Source organism: Hyaena hyaena, unplaced genomic scaffold (genome assembly GCF_003009895.1).
Source record: "Hyaena hyaena isolate Hyena2069 unplaced genomic scaffold, ASM300989v1 scaffold_44, whole genome shotgun sequence".
NCBI lineage: Eukaryota > Metazoa > Chordata > Mammalia > Carnivora > Hyaenidae > Hyaena > Hyaena hyaena.
Window position 1 is genome coordinate 4,929,342 of NW_024080676.1, and position 23,314 is coordinate 4,952,655.

The 23,314-nt window shown below is 42.2% G+C and overlaps 1 protein-coding gene across 3 annotated transcripts in view; it reads right to left on the reverse strand.

Annotated features, from left to right (window-relative positions):
* MMS19 (MMS19 homolog, cytosolic iron-sulfur assembly component) overlaps positions 1-23,314 on the reverse strand; it is a 32,414-nt gene that overhangs the window by 6,459 nt on the left and 2,641 nt on the right. For 2 of the 3 annotated variants that reach the window (XM_039230262.1, XM_039230260.1), the window contains exons 2-17: positions 12,019-12,067; positions 9,959-10,059; positions 8,990-9,075; positions 8,536-8,610; positions 8,062-8,131; positions 7,151-7,279; positions 6,999-7,060; positions 3,700-3,786; positions 3,180-3,254; positions 2,727-2,804; positions 2,067-2,205; positions 1,660-1,814; positions 1,334-1,412; positions 925-1,050; positions 442-523; positions 37-137 (exon numbers count right to left, since the gene is read on the reverse strand). In XM_039230262.1, the coding sequence (XP_039086193.1) occupies positions 37-137; positions 442-523; positions 925-1,050; positions 1,334-1,412; positions 1,660-1,814; positions 2,067-2,205; positions 2,727-2,804; positions 3,180-3,254; positions 3,700-3,786; positions 6,999-7,060; positions 7,151-7,279; positions 8,062-8,131; positions 8,536-8,610; positions 8,990-9,075; positions 9,959-10,059; positions 12,019-12,067 (1,494 nt within the window). The remainder of the gene's footprint in view (positions 1-36; positions 138-441; positions 524-924; positions 1,051-1,333; positions 1,413-1,659; positions 1,815-2,066; positions 2,206-2,726; positions 2,805-3,179; positions 3,255-3,699; positions 3,787-6,998; positions 7,061-7,150; positions 7,280-8,061; positions 8,132-8,535; positions 8,611-8,989; positions 9,076-9,958; positions 10,060-12,018; positions 12,068-23,314) is intronic. The other variant, XM_039230261.1, reaches the window with a different exon arrangement.

Genomic DNA, 23,314 nt, shown 5'->3' on the forward strand with positions numbered 1-23,314 from the left:
GGAAGGGACAAGCCACAGAAGATTAGAGACACATACCTCTGCCCAGCTCCTCAGCAAGCTTGGGCACTAGGTGGCTACTGAAGGCCACAGGGTAGAGAGTGGCCAGGGCTCCTGATGCTTCCAGTGCTGCCGCCCTGCTGGAGACACAAGGCAGGTGAGCAATTGCTGAGCCTTGGCCCACTGTTGTCTTGCCTAGGCCTGCCATCAGGCAGATTCTGGGAAGTGGGCTCCCAAAGCCTGCCTTGCTGAAGAGTGGGACTTAAGTACCTACACCACTAATTTGGACAGGGCTTCTTAATGCCCCCTAAAAAGAGAAGCCTGAAATCTCCACCAGTTGGTAGTCAGAGGCAAGCACAGGCCCATTTCCCCTAGAGAGGGCCAAGAGTCAGAAGCACAGAGCCCTGCAACAGCTTGCTCTACTTTGCTGCTTTCAATTCTCACCAACTCTGGGAGTCCTCCTCCAGAAAGCTCAGTCTGTACAGGTGACCCACTGCCAGCTCCAAGTCCCCAGAAGAGAGAAGATCTGTGTTAAAATGAAACACAAACCTCATCTTTCTTTCTCTGTAACCACCACAACCCTTCCAACAGTCGTATTAGAAATCCCAAATCATCTAGACTTACAGTGAGAACCAGGGAATTAGGATTGCTCTTTTTTTTTTTTAAATGTTTATTTTTGAGAGACAGTGAGTGTAAGCAGGGGAGGAGCAGAGGGAAGGAGACACAGAATCGGAAGCAGGCTCCATGCTCCGAGCTGTCAGCACAGAACCCGATGTGGGGCTCGAACTCACAAACTGAGATCATGACCTGAGCCAAAGTTGGACGCTTAACCAACTGAGCCACCCAGGTGCCCCCAGGATTGCTCTTAAGATGGAAAATAGCAAGGAAAGGACCAATACCCTTTCATTTCTCTTCCCTTAAGTGTACCTGGCTGGGCACCCAAGACTGCAAGTGTACGGATGCCAACAAGCTGAAGCTGGGTGCTGGGATCTGTCAGAGCCATGAACACCAGTGAGCACAGCTGGTCCCTGAAGCCATTCAGAGGCCTTTCATCTAGGACAGACGGGAGTCCAGGTTAGAGGGAAGCCCTGACTCAGTGGTGATGCAAAGACAACTTGGGGCAAGATTCAAAGAGCTTAATCCACTGGGTGTCCAGGAAGTAGACGAGGAAAAATTGAATAGGCCTCATCTGGTAAGTGCGCTCTGGTGCTACCACCTTAGAACAAGAATGCTGTTGTTCTAGAACACTTCTCGGTTGCATTCCTTGCCTGCCATCCTTCAAAGGAATACAGTGCTCAGCAGCCACAAGGACACCCCACCTGGAAGGTGACCTCACCCTTGTCTTCATAGCTCCATTTCTGGTGTAGCTTCAAGAAACCCAGCATCATTTCAAGGATTGTCCGCCGCTGGTTGCTCTGTAATGTTTTAAGGAGTACTGGGGTCAAAGAATAATTTAAAAGATTTCAGTCCTGCTCCTCTGGAAGTGGGGAGAATTATCCTTTTATGTAAGAGTGTCAGAAAGTGTGAACAAGGGAACCAGTAGGAGCTGATGGGAGAAAAACCCAAGATCTACCATGTGGGACAAACTCAATGCTTAGCTCTCTCTCTATGAAAAGGATCCCAGCAAGGTTCCCATTTCCTCAAAAGATTCTGTTTCCTCACCTGACTGTGTTTGTGGAATTGTTCCAGCAGCAAAGGTAGTACGTTGCTGGTGATGTGGTCACAGGCCCGAGCAGATGCACCTGCAGCTGCCTGCAACAGTTTGGCACTAGGCCACACCAGTTTCATGTCCGGTTCACACAGATGGTGCCTGCAGTCTAGAGAGGCAGCACATTACAGACCTGGGGAGTAGGCTGAATGCTGCCCGATTCCCCTGCAGTCCACAAAAGTTGGAGATTGAGACCTGGGAGAGTTTGCTAGCAGTTACCACTCAAATTGTTTTCAATTCAAAGTAGGACTCCAGCACCCAAGTCAATGAATGTGGGAGGCTACTCATGAAAGGTCACTGGCTTTAAGAAACTTCTTTCTATTGTACTCAACCCCATTTCTGGCTGCCATGGTCCCATTACCCTGTAGAATGTTGCTAAGGAAGGAGTCAAGGAGATCCTCAGCATCAGCCCTCAGCACAGAGCGAGACAAACACGCAGTCAGGGAGTGGAGAGCCGCCAGGCCATCTGCCTCCACCCGCTCACTTGCCGTCTGGAACACCTGTCAGGGAGGGATCCCATGGCTACTGAGGTGAGCCTGCACCAGGTGAGAGCCCATCCACCCACTGCCTATTTCCTTGGGGGAGTGGGGTTTAAGAACCTTTAGGGTACAGCCATAGAAATGAACCCTTCAAGTGAGTTTCTTCTCAATGGGTGTATTCTTACCAAGTCTTTAGTCCCAGTAGAATTGATACACATACTTTTTAAGAAACAGGATACCAACTTTGAGCAGTGGCTGTTGGGATCCCCTTACCCGAGTCTTCTTCTCCTCTTTTATTCAATATGGTGACAGATGCATCATGACCAAGGAAGGACAGGAAGTGGGCACTATGCAAAGGTGATCATGTGCTATCATCAAACAGCTGACTCTCTCCCTCCCTTGTCATTCAACTAGAAGTGTGCCCCCTTACTGGCTTGCTGAATAACCAGGCCAACAACAGGGAAAAGGACAGGCTGTGTTATTTCCCCTCATCTCCAGCAACTGGGAGGTAACAGTAGTGAGTTTATCTAATTAACACTCACCTCTCTGCGGATAGAAGCCCAAAGGCTGGGGAGGAAGTCCTTCAGTTCCTTCTGTCCGTACACAGCACAGCAAGCAGTCTGCCAAGGAAAGCACAGGTGTCAGCTATCTACACAAACAGACTCTGAGGACATGTAGGCACCTCAGCAGAATGGCACCTGAAGGAGCAAGGCTCTCAGCAGAAGAACCAGCAGGATTTCACAAAAGTCCTATCCAGGCCATAGAAAATGGGAGTTTATCCTGATAGACTGAAAACAAGCATAAAGAGGGATCCCTGGTCAGGCTTTCCTCAGCTGCCCCTTACTATAGGACCACACAATTATGCAGGGGGGGATTGCTTTAGGTCAACATATAAGCCCAGATTCTGGGTATCCCTCTCTTGAGGACCACTGAACTATATTCCCTGGCTCTCTGCTATCTTCCTTAGTGCCCCTGGAATAAAAGAAACCACTCACCAGAGTCTGCAGAGAATCCAGCTTGGCACTCAGAATCTCAGAATCTACTTTCTCAATCAGCAAGGGCAGCAGGAACTGTGGGAGAGAAGAAAGAACTGAAGTCTGAGATGGGTAGTATTGTAGCAATGCCAAGGCCAACTATGTCCTTCATGCCACCAGTGCCCGGGGTAGGACCTACATTAGAGAGTTACAGTTGAGTCAGGCATTGTAACTGTAAACGAACCTTCCTGCCAACCTGTGGCCAGACTCCCAGTTAACTTGAAAAGTGGGCTAGTTGGCAATACTACAGGATTTCAAAAGAGAGCACCATATACGGACTGGATTATTATTTTAAACAAAGAGATGGTAAAGTTTTCTACTTTGAAGGTCTGAAGATACTTGCCACACAAACCTTAAGACATTTTAGGATGCCATATCCGAAAATGTATATGGGAGCTTTCTTCTTCCCCATACTCTTACTATTCTTTCTTCAGAGCCTTCTTTGGGCTGAGGCTACATATCTAACGTTGGCTAGACCCACCTCGGCAAAGCGTGGTGTAGAAGCCAGCACAGCTCGAAGACTTAGGATGAGGTCTTCTCTCTGGATACCATAGGGATCATTAGGTGGCTGGAAAAAGGAGAAGGGCCATGGGTTTGCACAACTCTTCAGACCACCCTTGGACACAAGATTCAACCTGGCAACCCTGCAGAATAGGGTGATATTTACACCCAAGCGGGCAGAACAGTGTGACAGGAGGCCCCAACAGGAAGACATGCTTACTCTTACATGTTCCTTGGGAATTTCTACCTGTTGGACATTTACGTTCTATCATCTCACCATTTGAAAGGCAAACACCTTAACTTTCAGGTACATAACTTTCTTCTTTGTATACATACTATGACTATACGTTAGGAGACACTGTTTTCTCTTTAAAATATACATACTTTTAAAACTGTAATTGTTTTGAACATAGGATTTATGATCTTTTTTTTTCACTTAATACTTTAGGTTCATTTTCTGTGGTATTATTCTTCCATAACATTAGGTTTCATGACTGATTATATTTCATCATACAGTTGAGCCACAATTTATTTAAATAATTCCCCCTTGATGGACATTTCTATTTTTTCATCCTTATAAAAAAGGTATAATTCTGGCAACATAAAAAAACATTCATAGTTTCTGTGTTAAAAGGTCAGTCCGGGGGCGCCTGAGTGGCTTAGTCGGTTAAGCGTCCGACTTTCGCTTAGGTCATAATCTCGCGGTTCGTGGGTTCGAGCCCCACGTCAGGCTCTGTGCTGACTGCCAGCTCAGAGCCTGGAGCCTGTTTCAGTCTGTGACTCCCTCTCTCTCTGACCCTCCCCTGCTCACGCTGTCTCTCTCTATCTCTCCTAGAAACAAATAAAACATTAAAAAAAAAAAAAGTCAGTCCGGGGGCACCTAGGTGGCTCAGTCAGTTTAGCATCTGACTTCGGCTCAGGTCGTGATCTCATGGTCGTGGGTTCGAGCCCCGCATCAGGCTCTGTGATGATAGCTCAGGGCCTGGAGCCTGCTTCAGATTCTGCCTCTCCCCCACTTGTGCATGTTCTCTCTCTCTCTCTCTCAAAAATAAATACATAAACAGTAAGAAAAAAAGACATAAATCTAGGGGTGCCTGTCTGGCTCAGTTGGTAGAGCATGTGACTCTTGGATCTCAGGGTCATAAGTTCAAGCCTCATACTGGGTGCAGAGATTACTTAAAAAAAAATTAAAAATAATTTAAAAACCAAGACATAAAGCTAAAGTTGAAAAAACAATAGATTAATAAGAGATTTTAACAATAAAATTTTAGAAGCTAAAAAGGAGATGAAAAGAAATGACTTAATAGTGCCAAGACAACAGAATCCAAAGGTACCTGGTACTGCCAGTTGCAAACCTTTTTGAGTAGGCTTTTCCCAATTTTTATTTATTATTTTTTAAATATAATTTAATGTCAAATTGGCTTCCATACAACACCCAGTGCTCATCCCAACAAGTGCCCTCCTCAAAAGGTGTCTCTTATTTTAACTGACAAGAGTTTTCTGCTTCCCATACAGACTGCAGTGCAGAACAACATACAAAATTCTGCTTGAGCAGCACCTGGCTGCCTCAGTAGGTAGAGTATGTGACTCTTAATCTTGGGGTTATGAATTCAAGGCCCACGTTGGGTGTAAAGCTTCCTTAAAAAAATCGACTCGAATAAGAGACATTCTCCTACCATTATATATAACTTTTTTTGTGTAGAATATCTGAGAAAATACATAAGCAGTTGGGAGCAATTATCATCTTTAAAAGGAAAACGGATGGTTGGCAGTCAAGGGGTATAAAAAGGCTTCACTCTCTAACTTTTGTTGAATCGTGCTCACTCTATAACATATCAAAAAATGAATGACATACTCTTTCCTGCCTCCAAATTAGAAATGCATATATTCCAGCAATTCCACTTTTAGGAATTTATCCTACTGTTCTACCCACATATATATCCGAAATGATGCATGTACAGGATATGTAAGTTGCAGTGTCGCCTGTAACAACATAAGATTAGCAACAACCTTTATCCCATAGAGGACCAGTAAAATTAATTAGGTATTTACATTGAAAGGAATACTACACAGCCATAAAGAATAAAGGGCTAACTTAATACTGATATGGAACACTGTCCAAGATATACTAAGTGAAAAAGACCAAGTACAGGAAAAGTGCATATATACACTGCCATTGGTAGGGGAGCATTTGCTTACGTATGGATGAAAAAGTTCTGTAAGATACAGACCTAATTTATAAAACAGTTGACAACAGAGAAAAGAAATGGTGGTAGACAGATTTTCACCTTTTTGTACCTTAAAAGGTTTTGGATCATTTAATGAATTATTTTTTCAAAACAAACATAAAATAAAGCAAAAACAGAAACCTGGTGCCCTAACAAAGAGTTTTCAAGATTTCAAAGGCGTAAGTTCTTCTGAATTAGAAATAGTGACATTGATTACAAAAGAGATGAAGAGAAATTCAGGAGAGGTGGCCCTAAGGACCATGGTGTCAACTGGAATAAGCTGGTAAGCAATTCCCCGTGGCAAAGATGGCTGTGTAACTTTAAAGGCAGTAAGAGTCAATACTCAGATGCTATTTGGTGTGCTGTCATAGAAACTCCTTTCATTTCTTCAAAACCACTAATGCTTGCAGTACACATATGCATGCATACCCACACAGTGAGGAGATCCTGAGTTTTTGGACACAGAAGGGAAATCAAGATGCAGAGCAAGAGGAAGGTCCCAGGGGGTCACGGTCAGAGCATGCTGCATATACTGCACTCAGTTGTGTCTTCTTTGTTTTGTCAATTTTGTTTCCTTTGCCTGAGATCCTCTCTCAGACTCCAGGATCGTCTCATTCCTTAGAAACCAACTGAAATCTCATCTCATCTGTGAAGTCATTTCCTGCCTACTCGAGCTCACAATGAACTCAGTCTTCTCTGAACAATTAGAACACCACTTGTTTTGATTCATAATCTCATACTGTTACTTAAATGTTTTAGTCTTCAAGGGCAGAAACCACATTTTACAATCCTGTAGCCCTTGGCACACTAAGTACATTGTTAAGGAGCTTAAGGAGCCCCCAAGTAACCGCTGAACTGACTCCTTCCTCTGATGGCAAATGCTTTTCCATTTCCAGTTTACTAAAATTTAAGTTCACAAGGGCACAGACTGTCTCCTTTGTTCACTGCTGTCCTCAGTGCCTAGAACTGGACCTGATTCACAGGAGGTACTCAATGAATATTTGAATGAATGAATGAACAAATGAACAAATGATTGAAAGGTGCTACTTACAGGGGTAAAATCAATAGGGAAGTAACAAGATGTCACTTCAAACAACTCCTCCACAAAGGGTCCTAAGGTAACAGAGAAACAATGAGGTCAACTTTTAATTTTCACTCATCTGACAAGCCCCAACCAGCTAATTCAAAGCTACAAGGACGTACCCAGACTATAGTCCCTAGAGATGAGATCATGGACGATGCGGAAAGCCACCAGAAGATTTCGCGGATCTTTTTCCCCATCCATCACCTGGATGAAGCCAAAGGTGAAGTCAGCTCCTAGGCCCTTCAGCTCTGGAGAGGAGAGAACAGGTCACTATCCTCCCTCAAAATAGAAAGCTGGGCTTTCTTCTGGCTTGGGTTTTCCGTCTACAATCACTGTCCCACCTTAGCTGCTTCCCAGAGCAGACTCTTTTGTTTTCCTATTCTGAGAGAGTGCAAAATGAAGAAGAGATGTGCAATTTATAACTGAGAGGTAAGAGTTTCTTTTTGTTAAGTTTTTTATTTTTTATTTTTGAACCAGAGAGAGACAGCATGAGTGGGGGAGGGGCAGAGAGCAAGGGAGACACAGACTGAAACAGGCTCCAGGCTCTGAGCTGCCTGCACAAAACCCAATGCGGGGTTTGAACCCACAAACCACGAGATCATTAACTGAGCGGAAGTTGGACACTTAATCGACCCAGGTGCCCCTTTTTTTTGTTAAGTTTATTTATTTATCTTGAGAGAGAACATGAGTGGGGAAAGGGCAGAGAGAGAGGGAGAAAGAGAATCCCAAGCAAGCTCCGCTGACAGCATGAATCTCAGGAACTAAAGCTCCATCTCAGGAACTAAAATTAAGAGTCCATGCTTAACCTACTGAGCTACCCAGGCACCCTCTTTAGGTAAGAATCTAAAACATCAGCCCATACTCTATCCTTCCTTTAGTTTACTGGGGAGTGAGGACCTCCTCAGTTTCCTTTCATTCTTTTTCAGAGTATTATCTCTCCTATATGACTTCCAGGCTAAACATGAATCCTGGTAATGGAGGGGAAAAGGATATGCTTGCTTCAGACTTGCCAAAGAACTCTGCCTTTTACCTTCTTCCCGGGTTCGCATGAAGTTAGTGATGATACTGTAGACTGTGTGTCGGTCCACCTGAGGCAGGGACTTGGAGGTGGAAGAGACCAGAGGTAAGTAAAGTACTCAAAGAATACCTAAGCTGACAAAACTACTTCCTGCTTCACAATCTCTAGGTGGACAGTGCTCTTTATACTAGTATAAGAAGAGCCTAAGAAGGAATGCAGAGAAAGGCTATGGCTATTGGACTACTAGTTACAGCAGTGGAGCCAATAACCAAAACCTGTCTGTTTTACTTTCTTTAGGTTTAAGAGGACACAGGTCAGACATAATAGCATGGCTCCCTCTCCTTATATAGTAGCTAGGACTAGCATGTAAACATGGTCAGGGATCTGAAAAAGTTCAGGACTTAGAAGGCGTTATTTTTGCCACCTAATCCTGGTTATGTCAGGGCTGGGAGACAGGAGAATATGATAGTGACTGTGATCACTCACCTGGACATGAACCTCCTGGAAGATGGCTTTAAGCACAGAAACAGCCAGCCCTGGGGGCAGAGCCATACATAGACTCTGGGGGAGAAGAAGAGATGTGTGAGCACTGAGGGAATTCTAGCCTTCAAGATACAATCCCCCGAACAGGCCTAATTAGCTATAGTGGGAGTCACAACATCCAAGACAAGAAGAAGTGCTAAGAGTGAGATAGATGGTTCCTTTTCTTGAGCTGATTAGTTCTCTGCAGCTCCTTCCACTTTGGTTCTGAATTCCAGTCCCCCCAAAATACTTAGAATCGCTAGACTAAAAACAGAAGTGAAACTGGCTGACACTAGTTTATTCCCCACTTGGGCATCTGCTCCTCAACATGTGGGAGTCTCACGCCCAAAAACAAGGAAGAATTCACTGGAAAAAGGCTCCTGCAAACACAGTATGTAATGAAAAAAGGAGAACTCACAAGTGCCCTCAAACCTTGCAGGACAGATGGGATCACAAGATGATGGTCCTTCAGCCGGTTCTCATAGAACAGGATCAGGTGGATCACTGCACAAATCAGAAATGCAGCCATTATTTTACACAGGCTCCTTCCCAAACTTTGTAAAGGCTGTTCCTATTTGGCCTCTACTACAAATTCTCTCCTTCACTAAGAGATATGTCCCATGCCCTCCCATTTGAGGGTAACTTGATCAGTCAGGAAAATAGGTGAACATCTTTTATTATCCACTCTCACATAGGTCCGCATTTGAACCCACTTTCCAACCCAGAACTTCCTTCCTATAGAACCAGAATTGGCAAACTTTCTCAAAAGGCCAGATAGTAAATATTTTAGGCTTGCAGGACATACTACTGGTTATAACTACTCAACTCTGCTCAACTTGGGGCCACTGTAACAGAAAGCGGCTATACAGTTGTGGCCATACGCTAATAAAAACAGGCTGTAGTTTGCCCACTACTATGCTATAGAATATAAAAATGTCTAAGGAGGGGTGTCTGGTGGCTTAGCTGGTTAAGTGTCTGATTCTTGATTTTGGTGCAGGTCATGATCTCATGGTTCCTGGGATTGAGCCTGCCTCCGGCTCTGAGCTGACAGCATGGAGACTGCTTGGGATTCTCTCTCTCTTCCTCTTTCTCTCTGCCCTTCCCCACTCACATGCTCTCTCTCTCTCTAAATAGATAAACATTAATAAATTTTAAAATAAGTAAATAAATAACGTCTAAGGCTACATTTGAAATCCTAGTGTCTTTAGTCTCAATTCTTATCATCTCTGCCACATATACCAGTGAGGAATGAAGATGCTGAATTAGTGGTTCACAGATTCCTTGTGCCCTCCCTTTTTTCTTCCCTCCCTGTAAAGTTGGCTTGAACAAACAAGGAAGGCCTTGGCTCAGCAATCCAGGAAGACACTCCTACCAGTGATGCCAGTACCTTCCTTCTCCAGGAGCAAGGAGTGGCACTGGAGTAGCACCTGTGACAGAAGCTGGATTCCTCGTGCCCGAGTTCGGGGTTCTGGATTCTCTAGAGACGACCTGGGGAAAAGTAGGGTACAGAGAGTCTGACGTAACACTGTTCAAACTTTTGAAGGCATAAATATTTTGAAATCAGTCACGCTCACCCCCTGCGCATGGAATCCAGCCCAGGAAAGGTGTTCTATAGGTACTCAGCATTATAGATAATAGTAAAGCCAGAGCCTAAAGGGCCAATCCCCAGATTGATCTGGCATTCATTAGAGGCTCATCTGACACCACAGCCAACAGAAGTATCCATTTCCAGACACTGACTGGGTATCAGGCTTACTCTTATATGATAGTGACATTCCTCTGAAACAGAGCTTAGCAGCTACTCACAGGGCTCAACAGATCACGGGCAGCAGCAACTTCTACCCAAACAGGAGAATAAATACACTGCTGCTAAGAAAAAAACACTGAGAGCAATGGGGCTCTTAGGGGGGAAAAGCTTTATAACTGGAAATTTAAAAAGTAAGAAGTCAGAACAAAAGTTTTAACTACTTAGGATTACTGAATTGGAAAACCTAGACTGAAGCAATAAGGTAACTTATCTTCAAGATAGCTCTTATAGAGATTACATTTAAACACACTTGAAGAAATCTAAGCAAGTTAATGTAGGAAGTAGAAGATTTCTGAAGGAGGACGGACTAGGACATCTGACTGAAATCTCAAGGATAAGGGTGTCTGCACCTAGGCGTAAAGGGGCAAAAATAAAATCACTTTTGACAGGAATAGAATAGGATCTGTTGAAAGGACCCTGTTAAGAAGTAGAAAACTGGGTGTTTAAAAATAGACCAAGACACATAAATGTTCATATCAGCATTATTTAGAATATCCCAAATTTGAAAGCAACCATGATATCCATCCATCACCTGATGAATGGTTAAACAAAATGTGATATTCATATAATTCAGCAAGACTATTCTTCAGCAAGAAATGAAGTACTAACAAGAGCTACAACAGGGATAAACTGAAAACATATATTAAATCAAAGTAGCCAGTCACAAAGGCTACATATATGGTTCCATTTATACGGTATTTCCAAAACTAGCAAATCCACGGAGACAGAATGTAGATTAGTGGTTGCTAGGGGCTGAGAAGAGGAGGGACTGAAGAGTGGCTGCTAATGGGCATCGGGTTTCTTTCTGAGGTAATGAAAATGTTCAAAAGTTGATTGAGGGTTGCATGAATACACAAAAAATAATGAACTTTATGTCCTATGAATTACATCTAAATAAAGGAGTTATTTATTTATTTTTTTAAATGGATCAAGGCCACAGGAGTAGAAAGGCCAAATGGTCTGTCATGTGCAAGACAGGCATAATAGTGACCTATATTCCATCCCACGCTCCCAATCTTCTAGTTTTCTGCTTCAGAAGACAAGCTGCCTGTGACAGTTAACAACCTTAGCAAATAAGAATTGTCAATTTAGATGGTCTACCAAGTATGAAACAGGAGAAAAGCAGGCATCAAACAACAAGTACATACTTCCTCTGGTGCTTGGATATCTGGTTTTACACTGATCTTCCAACTATTTCCTCAAGCCTTTTCCTATAGTGAGGATCTGGTGCAAGGTCAGCTTCCTGGCAAATCCCCAGGCAGTGCCCACGAGCAGGTCTGAGTCAGAGCCACACTGACTAGAATCCCATGGGGGCAGGTAGATGTCTTTAAGAGGCACAGGAGGAATCCCAGCTCTAATTAAATAACACTTGATGGCCTTCAACCACTTATTGCACTCCAAAGTTATGGGCTGATCCAGGAACTTCCAACACTTCCTTAAGAACTTTAGTCAGGTGGCATCTAACTTTTACCAAGAGAAATATAGACTTAGACTGAGGTACTGACAGGAAAGGAGGGTACTGAGCTACAGTAGGAGAAATTCAGAACCAGTGAGGTCCAGGAAAGCAGCAGTGTACAAAATAACCTTTTCAGAGTGCATGGGCAGGGCTGGAGAAGGGGGCTCTACAGGCAGGCTCTTACCCAAGGGCTTCCACCACTTGTAACACTGTATAACTCCCAGATTTCACATCTAGAGGAAACAAAAGAGAAAAATATAAAACCCACTCCCAGGGTTCCAAAGCTCCAATTGCCAATGTTTCCTCCCTACCCTAGGGTTTGTACCTTGGGGTCCCCTAGAGCCCCTTCTACATAAGAGGTATTACTATAACACTTTATTTAAAAAAAAATTTTTTTAAGTCTTTATTCTTTATTTATTCTTGAGAGAGGGGGTGGGGGTGAAGCAGAGAGGGAGACACAATCTGAAGCAGGCTCCAGCCTCTGAGCTGTCAGCACAGAGCCCGATATGGGGCTCGAACCTACAAACTGCGAGATCCTGACCTGAGCCGAAGTCAGACGCTCAACCAACTGAGCCACCCAGGCGCCCCTTACTATAACACTTTAAAAATGTAGCTTCAATTATAGACATTGAAAAGGAAATAAACATATCATTTGTAGATAATATGACTGTACACCTAGAAAATCCAAAAGAAATAATTTAAGAAATACTACAAATAAAATAATTTACAGGGCTCCTAGGTGGCTCAGTCAGTTAACTGTCCAACTTCGGTTCAGGTCATGATCTCACAGGGTTCGTGAGTTCAAGCCCCAAGTTGGGCTCTCTGCTGTCAGTGTGAAGCCCGCTTCGGATCCTCTGTATCCTCTGTTTCCCTCTCTCTCTGCCCCACCCCTGCTCATGTGCCCCCCACTCAAAAATAAATAAACATTTAAAAAATTCATTAGGGTGGCTAGGTACAAAATTATAAAATTAAGAATCTTCACATATACATATATACACAAAATGTCCTGTAAAGTGATACAAAGGAAAAAAAATCTATTTACAATAGAGGAGGGGGAAAAAGGAGGGAAAAATACCTGGTTAGGAACTTAACAAAAAATGTGAAGAACTGAATAGTGAACAGCTTTAAAGCACCAGTGAGGATCACAAAAGAAAATCTGAACAAATACAAATGCCATATTTGTGAAAGACTCAAGAGGACATATCTCCCAAATTAATTTATAATTTTAAATAATCTCTATAAAAATGCCAGGAGAATTTTTATTTTGGGGGAAATTGACAAACTTATTCTAAAGGTAAAGTACAAAAAAACCCCCACATAATTAGGCAAATTCTGAAAAAGAGCAATGGGGAAGGGAGAGAAGGTAGACCTTCCAGATATTAAAAAATTGTTACAGGGGTGCTTGGGTGGCTCAGTCAGTTACGTGTCCGACTTTGACTCAGGTCATGATCTCACACTTCATGAGTTCAAGCCCTGCATTGGGCTCTGTGCTGATATCTCAGAGCCCAGAGCCTGCTTCACATTTTGTCTCCCTCTCTGCCACCCCTCCCCCACCCCCTCTTGTGCGGTCTCTCTTTCTCAAAATAAATAAATAAATAAATAATAAACATTAAAAAAAAATTTAAGACACCACAAACATTGAAAAAAAATTGTTATAGGGCCGCCTGGGTGGCTCAGTTGGTTAAGTGTCTGACTTCAGCTCAGGTCATGATCTCACAGTTGGTGAGTTCAAGCCCCGCACTGGGCTCCCACCACTCCACTCCCCACCCCACCCCCACCCCCTGCCATCAGGTTCCACACTGAAAGTGAAGAGCCTGTTTGGGATTCTCTCTTTGCCCCTCTGCAACTTGCACATACATTCTCTCTCTCAAAATAAATGTAAAAAAAAAATTGTTATAAAGTCACAATGATAAATTTGTGTGTACTTTTTTTAGTGTGTACTTCTAAACATACTTGAAGATTTCTAAAATAAAAATCAAAAACAATCAGCACACTATGAGTTCATATTTTTAAACAAAGAAATCAATGGTACAGAAATAGAATAGAAAGTCCAGAAAGAAATACAGATGCATATGAGATGATGATTTTTAAAATTTCAATTAATGGGAAAACTAAACTATTCAATAAACAGTGATGGAATGATTGGGCAAATATTTGGAAAAAACCATCTTGACTTTCAATCTTTAATCAAAGTAAACTTTTCGAATGGATTAAAGAAAAAGACATGAGAAAATTCTTAAATATAAACTAAAATTTAGAAGTCCTTAAAAAAAAAAATTGGTCAGGGGCACCTGGGTAGCTCAGTCGGTTAAGCGTCTGAGTCTTGATTTCAGTTCAGGTCAAAATCTCACAGGTTTTGAGTTCAAGTTCTGCATCAGGCACTGCGGTGATAGTGTGGAACTTGCTTAGGATTCTTCCTCTCCCCCCTATCTCTGTCCCTCCCATGCTTGTGCGTGCTCTTTCTCTCTCTCAAAATATATAAACAAAAAAAATTGATTAAAATCAGCTACAATAAAAAAACTGTATTTTCTGCAGGGCAAAAACAAGAAAACATCATAAGACAAACTGGAAAAAACATTACTTGCAATTCTTACAACATAGCGCTTTTTTTTACCAATATATAAAGCTCCTACAAATCAATGAGAAAAAGATCAACAATCAATTTAAAAATGGGCAAAACCTTACGGCACCTGGGTAGCTCATCTGGTTAAGTGTCCGACTTCAGCTCAGGTCATGATCTCATAGTTCATAAGTCTGAACCCCTCATCAGGCTCTGTGCTTCAGATCTGTGTCTCCCTCTCTTTCTGCCCCTCCCCCACTCCGGCTCTTGTCCTCTCTCTCAAAAATAAATGAACATTAAAAAATTTGTTTTTAAAAATGGGCAAAACCAAAAGAATGAAGAGGCATTCTACAGAAGATACTCACCCATATTCACAATAGAAATGCAAATTAAACTATATAAAAGTTTTGTTTTTAACATACTAGATTGGCAAAGATAAAAAAATAACTTTGTAACACACCTATGTTTGGTGATGGTATGCAGAAATAGGCATTCTTTTTTTTTTTAACTTTTTAAAAAAAAATTTATGTCTGAGAGAGAGAGACAGCGTGGTGCGGGGGGGGGGGGGGGGGGCAGAGAGAGAGAGAGAGATACAGAATGTGAAGCAGGCTCCAGGCTCTGAGCCAGCTGTTAGCAGAGCCCGATGCAGGGCTCGAACCCACGAACCGTGAGACCATAGCCTGAGCCGAAGTTGGATGCTCAACCGACTGAGCCACCCAGGAGCCCCAGAAATAAGCATTCTTATACATTATAGGGGGAGTATAAATTGGTACAACCTCTTAATGGAAGGCAATTTGAGAATATGTTTAACAAAACTACAAGTGTACATGCTTTAATCCAGGGAATCTTCTCAAAATTTATCTTATATGCTTGTAAAGTACAAAAAAGAGTTATGTATAATAGCAAATGACTATAAACAAACGGCCACCAATAAGAAAACGGTTAAATTATATGTAGTACATCTGTACAATGGAATTCTGTTGCCACTTAGAAAAAACTGTGGAAAAGACTGAATACACACATACTGTGTGATTCCTATTGATAATGGGATATGATCTAAAAGCAGGACAATGTACAAAAATGGTATATATAGTACCAAGTGCACAGCATTATTTTTAAGGGTAAGGAAGGTTGTTTCTATTTGTATTTATTTATTTCTCTGGAAGATAAAAGGAACTAATAATGCTGGTTGTTTCCAGGGAAGGACACTGGATAGCTAGGGGGTTGAGAGACTTCCAAAAAAAAAAAAAAAAAAAATTAGATGTTTTATTTTGAAATAATTTTAGAGTTAGAGATTACAATTAATGTATTACTATTAAACTCTAGACTGTATTTAGATTTTACCAGTTTTTCCACTAATGTCATTTTTCTGTTCCAGGATCCAATTAAGGATACCACATTGCAATTAGCCATCACGAATCCTTGGTCTCTCTGGTCTGTCAAAATTTCTCAGTCTTTCTTGTCCTTAAAGACTTTGATATCCTAAAGAAGTACTTTATAAAATGTTCCTCAACTTGGGCTTGTTTGATGTTTTCCTATTGTTTAGACTGGGGTCATGGGTTTTGAGAATAACAGCACAGAGGTGAAGTATCCCTCTCATCATATCATATATCAATCATACCAGGGGCACAAGATATTAATATGACTTATCTATTATTGGTGATTTTATTTTACTTTATTATTTTTAATGTTTATTTATTTTTGAGAGAGACAGTGAGCAAGTGGGGGAGGCACAGAGAGAGAGAGGGAGACACAGAATCCAAAGCAGGTTCCAGGCTCTGAGCTGTCAGCACAGAGCCTGACATAGGGCTTGAAGTCACAAACCGTGAGATTATGACCTGAGCCAAAGTCGGATGCTCAACAGACTGAGCCACTCAGGCACTCCTATTATTGGTGATTACTTGGTCAAGGTAGTGTCAGCCAGGTCTGTGCACTATAGAGGTGTTATTTTTCCTTTCCCATACTATCTTCTTTAGAAGGGAGTCACTTAATTTCGCTTACATTCAAGGGGGAGGCAGAGATTAAGCTCCACTTCCTAGAAAGCAGTATCTATCAACGTAACTATATTATGTGGAATAATTCAGTAAGGAAGGTTAATTTCTTCTCCCCCCCTTTATTTATTCAGTCATTTATTTTACAGCAACATAGACTCATGTACATTTATTTTACACTGTGGGGTATAATCCAATACTAGGTTATTTTGCTGTTCAAGTTGTTCTATCTTTAGCTACAGGGAGCTTTTTTAGGTTGGCTCCTGTCTCTTTGACTTGTCTCATCCATCCATCCATTTATTTTTTAAAGTTTATTCATTTATTTTGAGGGGGCAGGCACGAGCAGGGGAGGGACAGAGTGGGAAAGAAAGAATCCTAAGCAGGCTCCGCGCTGTCAACATAGAACCTGATGTAGGGCTCAATCTTACCAACCATGAGATCATGACCTGAGCCGAAACCAAGAGTCAGAGGCTTAAGTGACTGAGCCACCCAGGTGCCCCATGTTTAGTTTAATACATACAGATAGAAAAATGAAAGATATATATGTACATATATACGGGTTAATACATATATATGTGTTTCCCAGCTCTCTCTGCTAAGGGGGGGCTAGGAGCAGTGGTACCCTAATAGCAACAAGCACAGCTATACCCAGATCTTGGTTTGCAATACCATCTCCAGTAAAAAGAATCAGGGTTTCTTGGAGAAACGGCTGATTCCACAGCTGGGACAGAGAAATTACAGGATAAGCCTGTAGTATTTTGTACTGTTAATAAAGTAAGAAAGTACTTAAAAAGTAAAACGATGGGGTGCCTGGCTGGCTCACTTGGTAAAGCATATGACTCTTTTTTTTTTTTTAATGTTTATTTATTTTTGAGACAGAGAGAGAGAGAGAACACAGGGGAGGGGCAGAAAGAGAAAGGGAGACAGAGAATCTGAAGCAGGCTCTGTGCTGTTAGAACAGAGCCTGATGTGGGGCTCCAATCCACGAACCATGAGGTCATGACCTGAACTGAAGTCAGACTCAACCAACTGAGTCACCCAGGCACCCGCAAGAGAATGTGACTTTTGATCTTGAGGTCGTGAGTTTAAGCCCCACACTAGGTATAGAGATGACTTAAAAACAAAACAAAACAAGGGCACCTGCTGGCTTAGTCTCTAAAGGGTGAAACTCCTGATTTTGGGTTTCTGAGTTCAAGCCCCACGTTGGGTATAGAGATTACTTAAAATCTTTAAGGGGTGCCTGCATGGCTCAGTTGGCTAAGCATCGGACGCTTGGTGTTGGCTCAGGTCATGATCTCCCGGTTCATGAATTTGAGTCCCACATCAGGCTCTGCACTGATGATGTGGGGCCTGCTTGGGATTGTCTCTCTCTCTCCTTCTCTCTGCCCCTCCTCCGCTTGCATGGTCTTGGTCTCTCTCAAAATAAAAAATAAACTTAAAAAAACCCACTAACTATAAGGTCATATTAAAGTCTCCAGCTCTAATCCAGGGCCACAGGGTCCATTCTAGCCTCCCTTAACTGTTTGTACTTTGTTTCTCTGACAGTGAGAAATCTGATTCCCATTATCTACCATTTACTATTTTTTCAACCCTAGCATAGCTATAAATTACTTTCAGAATTGTCAACCTCTGTGAGAAACAGATTTATAAGCCAAGTGTGTTTATGTATAGTTTGGCCTTTTTTTTTTTTTTTTTTAAGTTTATTTATTTATTTTGAGAGAGAAAGTACGATCAGGAGAGGGGCAGAGAGAAAGAATCCCAAGCAGGCTCCACACTGTCAGCCCAGAGCCTGACACAGGGCTTGAACCCTCGAACAGTGAGTCCATGACCTGAGCGAAACCAAGAGTTGGATACTTAATAGACTGAGCCACCCAGGCGTCCCTGTACAATTTCATCTTTAGTTTCCAGACAAAATACTGTGGTACCAAATCAGATCAGCTCCCTCCTCCCTTTAGTGAGGACACGTCATATACTAGTAATACAGTAGATTTGTTGGTCACCGTTTACATTTTACTTTGAGATGGAAGGGAGCTTTTTCTCCATGTATCCTTTTGTATCTTTAAATGTACCATGTGAATATATTATTTTAAAAATACATTTCTAACAGCAGGACAGTAATTCACACAGATCTACCAGAAGCATCTTAGGATACATTCTCAAGGAAGAAACACAGAGTAAAAGGTTAGCAATCTTCCTAAGGCTTTGATTACCATAGAGGAGTTATAGCTCAATCAGGGAATTACTTCCAGCAGCCTGTTCTGGTCTCCAACCCACTTATCTCTAAATGTTAAACCTAATAGGTTAGCATTCACCCACACCAGACTTTAGCTGGAGTGAAAAAGAGGCTTGAGTGAACTCCTAAATTTCCAGTTCTGCTTAAATTTGTGGTCTCAGCGACAGGGGTGAGCAGAAATAGATAAAGGATCACTCTGGTCCTAGAGTAAGAAGTCCAAATTGACTGAGAAAAGGAGCACTCTAGTCAGGATTCATAGCTCGTGACTGGCACCGATTTAGACATCGGGCACTCTTAGCCCTACTCGTGCCTGGATGTGGAAGGCCCAGCTGCTGCCCCTGTTCCTGAGAAAGAGCCAAGTGAAAAAATGTCCAGGCTGTAGGGTGGGGGAAGGGACAGCAGCCAGACTAACAGGACAGACGAAGGAACTGACAGTTGGGCTCTGTACCTAATTTCTTAATGGCAACAACAAAGTGAACAGATATACTCATTTCTGGGTTATATACTATAAAAGAATATTGCACAATTTGGGAAGGGGGAAAAAAGGTAACTTTCTGGAACCTTTTAGCCAAAGACCAGGTAACTGCTGAAAACCCCATCTATTATTATTATTATTATTTTTTAATGTTTTATTTATTTCTAGGAGAGAGAGAGACAGCGTGAGCAGGGGAGGGTCAGAGAGAGAGGGAGTCACAGGCTGAAACAGGATCCAGGCTCTGAGCTGGCAGTCAGCACAGAGCCCGACGCGGGGCTCGAACCCACGAACCGCGAGATCATGACCTAAGTGAAAGTCGGACGCTTAACCGACTAAGCCACCCAGGCGCCCCTGAAAACCCCATCTAAACATGAATTTCAGTGGTGGCGACAGAGGTAGCATTTGTGCACAGGAAGCTCTAGAGGACTGATTCCTGTTACTAGCAAAGAACATTACTGAACCATCATTCTTCTTCAGCAACAAATTCAAGTCCCCTGAGCATGCTGGGCTATGGTCTAACGTTGGAAATATTTCAAGTGCTGTAAGACAAAGACCTGCCTAATAACCCCCACTCAGCTGCCTCTAATTTTTTTACTTATAAAGGGGGTCTAATTTATATACAGCAAAACGTACAGATATTAACAGTATAATTTGATGAGTTTAAGCAAAAGTATACCTTGAGTAACTAACACCCCAATCAAGATGTGGAATATTTCCATCAAGTTGCCTCATGCCCCTTACCAGTCAATTCTCTCTCCTATAGGTTGCCTCAGATTTGATAAATAAAAATACTTTTTCACCACGAGTATACACCATTATGAAACTGGCTGTTTTACAATTACAAACAGACATCTATTTGTATGTGATTCCTTGAATCCCAGTTATGAGTGAACTCTCCTGGCAGAACCCTTTGGTCTTCGTACTTTTCACAAGAATCTTAAATTAATGCAGCACAAACATAAAAGAAACGTGAAGTATAAAACTAATACAAAATTAGAAAAAATGAAGAGATGTTACTTGTATAAGTTTTAGAGCTACTATACAATAACAAATAAGAATAAGGAAAATGGTGAGTACAGTGGCAAAAAACTAGAGTATTTTGAGGGTGTTTTCACAAACATAACTAAGTCTAACATTTTATTCTAGTTCTGTTGAGTCTGACTCAGAAATGTCTTTTAAATAGGACTCTTCCTTTTTATCCCTTTAACCACAGAGACCATATAGAGACAGCCTTCAAAACAGCACTCCACTTTTTGGTGTGATGAAAATGTTCTAGACTTTTTAGATAGTGGCTTTTTAGTGTAACTTAAGATGGTTAAAGTTGGTTAAATGTCATTTGTTGGTTAAGTTCATGGGTTCAAGCCCCACATCAGGCTCTACACTGGCAGCTTGGAGCCCGCTTGGGATTCTCTCATTCTCTCTCTCTCTCTGAGCCCCTCACCACCTGTGCGGTCTCTCTCTCAGAATGGATAAACTTTTTAAAAAATAAAAACATTAAAAAAAAAAAAACAAAAGTGTTTGAGACAGCGTGCTAGTGGGGGGGCAGGGGGGCACAGAGAGAGAGAGAGAGAGAGAGAGAGAGAGAGAGAGAGAGAATCCCAAGCAGGCTCTGTGCTGTCAGTGCAGAGCCAGACACGGGATTGATCACACGACCCGGGAGAGCATGACCTGAGCCGAAACCTGAGTGGGTCCTTAACTGACTAAGCCACCCAGGTGCCCCTTAAAAAAAGCCATTTAATCCACCCACACTCTATCTAGAATTACCTCCCTAAAATGCACAATTACTTCCCTGCCCACCAATCTCTTTTGCTCCTTACTGCCTAAGACCTGACTCCGTGGTTTGATGTCCTCCACAGTTTAGTCCCCAAGTCCCCTCTAGCCTCACCTTTAATCATGACTCCTATCATTCAGTCATATGGCCCAACCTATCAAGCTCTTCCATATCCTTAATCCTATAAATATTCCCTTGGTTTGAAATGCCTCCTTCCTGACCTTGTCAGCATTCAACTTTTCAAGATCCAGGTCAAATTACTCCCTTTCATGTTTCTCCATAATTCCTTAACAAAATTGTCATGTGTGTTTGTTTTAATTTATTCATTCAACATTTATTAAGTACCTATTACAAATCAGGTATTGGAGACAGAAATATAGACAGGGAGCTTTTAAGGAGTCCTTAGTCTGTTGGAGCAGAAAGACCTTTAAAACAATCACAGTGTAACAAACTCAGTGTTGCCATAGTGATATAAACAGAGACTGAGTAAGTATAAGAAAGGAGTAAAATTCCTGGGTTGATGAACCATCCATCACTAACCGTTTAAGTGATTCAATCTCTTAACACTGTAAGTTTTCCCAAAGGAAAACTACCTGAATCTGGAAGTCTTGTTAATCATGCACTTGGACTCCTGGGATAAAAGAAGCTAATAAGGGGCTTATTTTCCTAAAGGTAGTCTCACTGGCATTAAGGAAAAACAAGTCTAAGTTCTTTTCCTACATAAAAGTAGGCCTAAGTTTTTCCAATGTGTCCAAGATTTACTCTCTAAAAATGGACCTGCTAGCACCTTTGAACTACCCACACTTCCCTCAGCAGGGCACCAGTTCATAAGGAGCCCTGAGCAGTCATCAAAGGAGTATTTATATACGACTGACAGAATGTACAATCAGACCTCTGTCTGACGGAGTTGCAGTCTCTTGAGAATCTAGAGGAGCAACCAATGGAGGAAAGGGGAAGGATGTGAAGAAGCAGTAGCGGGAAAAATCCCAATCAGGACTCAGTTCCAATCAAGCTCTCAAAAGGACTTTTCTGCTGAGGATGCCATAGACGTTTCTCCGAACTGTTTTACTATTGTTTAATAGTCTTTTGGTTTTAGGAATAGTGGTCTCCCACAAAAGTGGGAAAACCCAATACAAAAAAAGGCTGAAAAGAAAGAAAATCCAAATAACTGAAAGGAAGAAAATTTCTATCACACTCTTCAAAATCAGCTTCCTTTCCAACCTCCATTTTTGGACAAAGAACTTCTCTTTTGTTCATCCTCAGGCTCAAAAGCTTGGAGTCATCACAGAGTCCTCTCTCTCCTTCAACTGTAACTAGTTAGGCCTCAAATTCCACAGATTCTTCCTTCAACATCTCTCATTCCATTTACTTACATAGTTTTTTACTGCATACTTACTTACGCTAGTCTCCAGGAGACTTGGGTGGTAGGCATAGGAGGATAGGATGTGGAAATAGACACGGAAACAGCTACTACACAAGTCTGCTAATAAGTGCTAATAAATGAGTGGCTAAGAAATAAATACCACAAAGATTTTGAAGTGTGAGATGATGTCTGGCTGTAGTAATCAGGAAACGCTTGTGGGGGCAGGCAGTGAGCACTCAAGCCTGCCCCCGAGGTCTAACTGATGAGTTGGAGCTGGAGCTAGTGAAAGGAGCTGGGAAGGAAAGCATTCATGAATAGCAAATCCAGGTGGCTGCCAGGCACCAAAGGTCCAGGAGGAGAGTGGTAAAGGTAAGGGCTAGGGCCACGGGGTGCAACCTTTGAATGCTAGCATAAGAAGTCTTTAACCCTTGGCCTACCGGTTCATTTCTCTGCCATCATCTGCACTTTACATCTGGCACCTACCTTCATCAGGAACTTTGCAAAGATGCAAAACAAAGTTGGTGGGAGCTGCCTTTGTGATCACAGGGTGTTCCCTTCTGCATTTACAATTTCTAGAACAGGCTGCTGCTGCGTGTGGCTGAACAGAAAGCACATCTAATTCTGGGAATGCTTCAAAACGCTGCCAGCCTTCAACATTAACCTCAGATTGAGAATATCAATTTAAATCTTCTCAAATTCATTTTCATTATATGACTCCCTTGCTCAAGGATCTACAATGAGTTCTATTACCTACAACAGGTCATTCAAATCCTTCTGCCTGGAATCCAAGGTTATGCATAATCCAACCCCACCAAAACTTTTCAACCTTATCAGTTACTACCAACTTCCTTTCCTAGTCAGTAGGGCTAAATTACAACAGGGCTAGTGTTACAGTCTTAGTAGAGCTGAGTTACATTTATTTATTTATTTATTTATTTAATTTCTAGGAGAGAGAGAGAGAGACAGCGTGAGCAGGGGAGGGTCAGAGAGAGAGGGAGTCACAGACTGAAACAGGCTCCAGGCTCTGAGCTGGCAGTCAGCACAGAGCCCGACGCGGGGCTCGAACCCACGAACTGCGAGATCATGA